This window comes from Marmota marmota, unplaced genomic scaffold (assembly GCF_001458135.2).
Source record: "Marmota marmota marmota unplaced genomic scaffold, marMar, whole genome shotgun sequence".
NCBI lineage: Eukaryota > Metazoa > Chordata > Mammalia > Rodentia > Sciuridae > Marmota > Marmota marmota.
This window is the reverse complement of record NW_026000005.1, coordinates 36,523,148-36,526,359: the sequence shown is the minus strand read 5'-3', so window position 1 is coordinate 36,526,359 and position 3,212 is coordinate 36,523,148. Positions and strand designations below refer to the sequence as shown.

The following is a 3,212-nucleotide window of genomic DNA, read 5'->3' as shown; positions in this document are numbered from 1 at the left end:
TTATCATAAAGCTAAAGTTCATCGTGAGTGTGTACATTAGCCCTGCTGCTTTTGTTATCACAAGGGTGGCCGAGACAAGAGAGAGTACTTTGTACTGTACCCATCCGACACGGTGAGCTGGCTGGGGCGAGTACCCCACTTACTCTCTGCCCAAGGTGGTGAGGAGAGACGGCAGGTTAGCGGCTGTCTTAACACCTCCGGGACGCCAGAGGGCCCTAGCCTCGGCCCTAGCCTGGGCCCTCCGCGGAGCGGTGGGCGGGTCGAGGGTGCGGTCCGACTGGAGGCGGGGCGAGCGACGAGGCAGGGGCGGAACCCGGGCGCGGNGCGGGAGCGGGGGTGGGTAGGGTCGGGGTGGCCAGTGGTGTGGGCCAGTGGTGTGGGCCAGGTGAACGAACGTGACGGTGAGGCTGTGCAGGTAGGTGGCTGCCGCCCGTCGGCTTAAATTTCGATTCCAGACCCAGCCCGATGCCCACTCGGGCCTAAGGCTTGCGGGACGCTGAAATGGGGGCAGGACTGACCCAAAGCGAAACCGAAACCCTGCTGCGGGTGATCGGGCCTTACTGGAGTTGGAAGGGGTGTCCTGTGACTAATTAGTTGTGCGGGGAGGTGAAGTATTTCTTCGTTCTGGGATGGGGTCATGCGCTCGGTGCAGACGGGTTCAGATTTAGGAGGTCTCCTGGGAGCTCGGGAGTTCCGCTACCGATCTGGATTTCTTGGCTCGGGATGTGGGGTGGGACTTAGGGGGCCGGGCTAAAGCTCTAACCAGAGGGCTGGCCACGCGGAGTAGCTGCTGTTTTGTGGTCCTTTGGCGGGAGAATGGTGCTTTCAGCCCAGAGAGGCTTAACCCGGGATCTGGGTCTGTCAGTGGGGAAAGGGGCGAAAGCAGAGATCTGAGCCGTGGAGCAGTAGCTGATGGGGGTGGGCATGGCGCGGTGAGTCGCCGGAGCCCTTACAAGAGGTAGGAGTCCCAGACCTGGTAGGACCCTGAGCGCCCCCCTCCCCTAGGTGGCCATGAGTGGCAGGGCCCGAAAGGAGGCGGTGCAGGCCGCGGCCCGGGAGCTCCTCAAGTTCGTGAACCGGAGTCCTTCTCCTTTCCATGGTAACTGACCAAGGCAAGGGAGAATAAGGATGGGTGTGCCCCTCACCAATTTCCATAGCTGTGAGAGGGTCCTTTTCTTACAGCTGTGGCTGAGTGCCGCAGTCGCCTCCTTCAGGCTGGCTTCCGTGAACTCAAGGAGACAGAGAGCTGGGATATCAAGCCCGAAAGCAAGGTAGTAGGGATGGGATGGGAACAGATGGGTAGATCCCTAGCTGGTTCTCAAGTCCTGTGTGCCAGCTGGCCAAGCAACTCACTCCCCTGTCTTTTATCCGCCTTCTCCAGTACTTCCTGACCAGGAATTCCTCTACAATCATTGCTTTTGCCGTGGGCGGCCAGTATATTCCTGGCAATGGCTTCAGCCTCATTGGGGCCCACACGGACAGTCCCTGCCTCCGGGTAAGGAGCTAAGGATGACTGGAGTGAGGGGAGGTGTTAGGGGCCTTGTGGGGACAAAAGAAAGCCAGGAGGCACAAATTGGGGGGCTTTAGCCCTTGGAGCAGAGGAGTAGGTAGAACTGTCTTGCCCTTCCTCCTCGCTTTGGACTTCATCTGATGCTGATATTTCCTCTGTATTTCCTCTGTATTGTCTCATGTCCAAATCTTGTCATTCAGCCTTTTCTGACTTCCTACCGGTCTTCATGGTCAGGTGAAACGCCGGTCTCGCCGTAGCCAGGGGGGCTTCCAGCAGGTTGGTGTAGAGACCTATGGTGGTGGGATCTGGAGCACCTGGTTTGACCGCGACCTGACCTTGGCTGGACGTGTCATTTTCAAGGTGGGGACCAGGGTTGGGGACTGGGGAGGATCTGGGTTTCAACTCCCTGAAGATTGAATATCATGTTCCTTTAGAGTACTAGAGGAGAGGCCCCTGGGATAGAGGGGTAGGGGCAACCTGAAAGACCATTGTGGTTAGTCTGGGTGAATGAGAGTTTTGACCCGCCAAAGTTGGTTGGCACCCTGGGTTGACCTGGTCTGTGGGCCACAGTGCCCCACCTCAGGTCATCTGGAGCAGCGGCTGGTGCATGTGGACCGGCCCATTCTTCGCATCCCACATCTGGCCATTCATCTACAGCGCAACATCAATGAGAACTTTGGGCCCAACACAGAGACACACCTGTGAGACTGGAGCAGGAGACTGTTGTGGCAGGGAGGGATGGGTATGGCACCAGGTGACAGAAGGCCCTAGAGGGACCTGGGAGACCTATGCTTAATGGCCATAGTCAAGTTCCACTGTTGGACCCCAGCTAGTGTTCAAGCTCTGCCATTTGGGGAGTGGGCTGAAAATCAAAGGGCAAGGGCACTTCCCCATCGGGAGATGCCCACGTTTATGGATACTCCACCCTGCCATGCTCTCTAGCCCTCTTCATGGTACCCTCTCATGCCTCTCCCCACAGAGTTCCCATTCTTGCCACTGTAGTACAAGAGGAGCTGGAGAAAGGAACTCCTGAGTCAGGGTCTGCCAATGCTACGGTAAGAAGGCTCCCCTGCTCCTGGGGAAGGTGTGCAGAGGGAGTACCAACCGGTCCTCTGAGAAGGGGCAAAGAAGAGGAGGAGCAGACCCTTCTCCCAATATCTTCTGTTCTGCAGGATGAACGGCACCACTCGGTCCTCATGTCCCTGCTCTGTGCCCATCTAGGGCTGAGCTGTGAGGACATCTTGGAGATGGAGCTCTGCCTGGCTGACACCCAGCCTGGGGTAAGGAACAGCTGCAGGAACCTGTGGGTGGGGGGACCTCCAGGATTCCAGCCATCCCTAGTAGGTCCCCTGAAGCATTCATCCCTCCACCAGTCCCTCAATTACTCTCATTTCTGTTTTCTCAATAGACACTACCCCACTGCTTTCAGTGGTTCTCAAATACGCAAGGTCCCCTGACCAGAGACCTGCCTACTAGGACTGTCTGTGGGTTGGGGAATCTGGGAATCAGACTTTTTCATAGATTTCTGGGGATCTCTGCTGCAGGTGATCCCTGTCTTCTTTGACCCACACTGACTCTGAACCTCTAGGGGCAAGAGGCTTAGAGGTGGCCACCTGTTCTCTGCCTCCCGGTTGCTGACAATAGGAGATTGCTTTTGTTTGTCAACTGGTTTTCTGTTTTTTACTTGCTTGGACTCCCCCCC

At 57.0% G+C, this 3,212-nt stretch overlaps 1 protein-coding gene across 2 annotated transcripts in view; it reads left to right on the top strand.

Annotated features, from left to right (window-relative positions):
• Positions 1 to 321: 321 nt before the first annotated feature.
• LOC107138725 (aspartyl aminopeptidase) overlaps positions 322 to 3,212 on the top strand; it is an 11,961-nt gene continuing 9,070 nt past the window's right edge. For both annotated transcript variants that reach the window (XM_048808591.1, XM_015481433.2), the window contains exons 1-8: positions 322 to 415; positions 1,006 to 1,099; positions 1,183 to 1,271; positions 1,382 to 1,495; positions 1,745 to 1,870; positions 2,081 to 2,211; positions 2,490 to 2,565; positions 2,683 to 2,790. In XM_048808591.1, the coding sequence (XP_048664548.1) occupies positions 1,012 to 1,099; positions 1,183 to 1,271; positions 1,382 to 1,495; positions 1,745 to 1,870; positions 2,081 to 2,211; positions 2,490 to 2,565; positions 2,683 to 2,790 (732 nt within the window). In that variant the 5' untranslated portion in view covers positions 322 to 415; positions 1,006 to 1,011. The remainder of the gene's footprint in view (positions 416 to 1,005; positions 1,100 to 1,182; positions 1,272 to 1,381; positions 1,496 to 1,744; positions 1,871 to 2,080; positions 2,212 to 2,489; positions 2,566 to 2,682; positions 2,791 to 3,212) is intronic.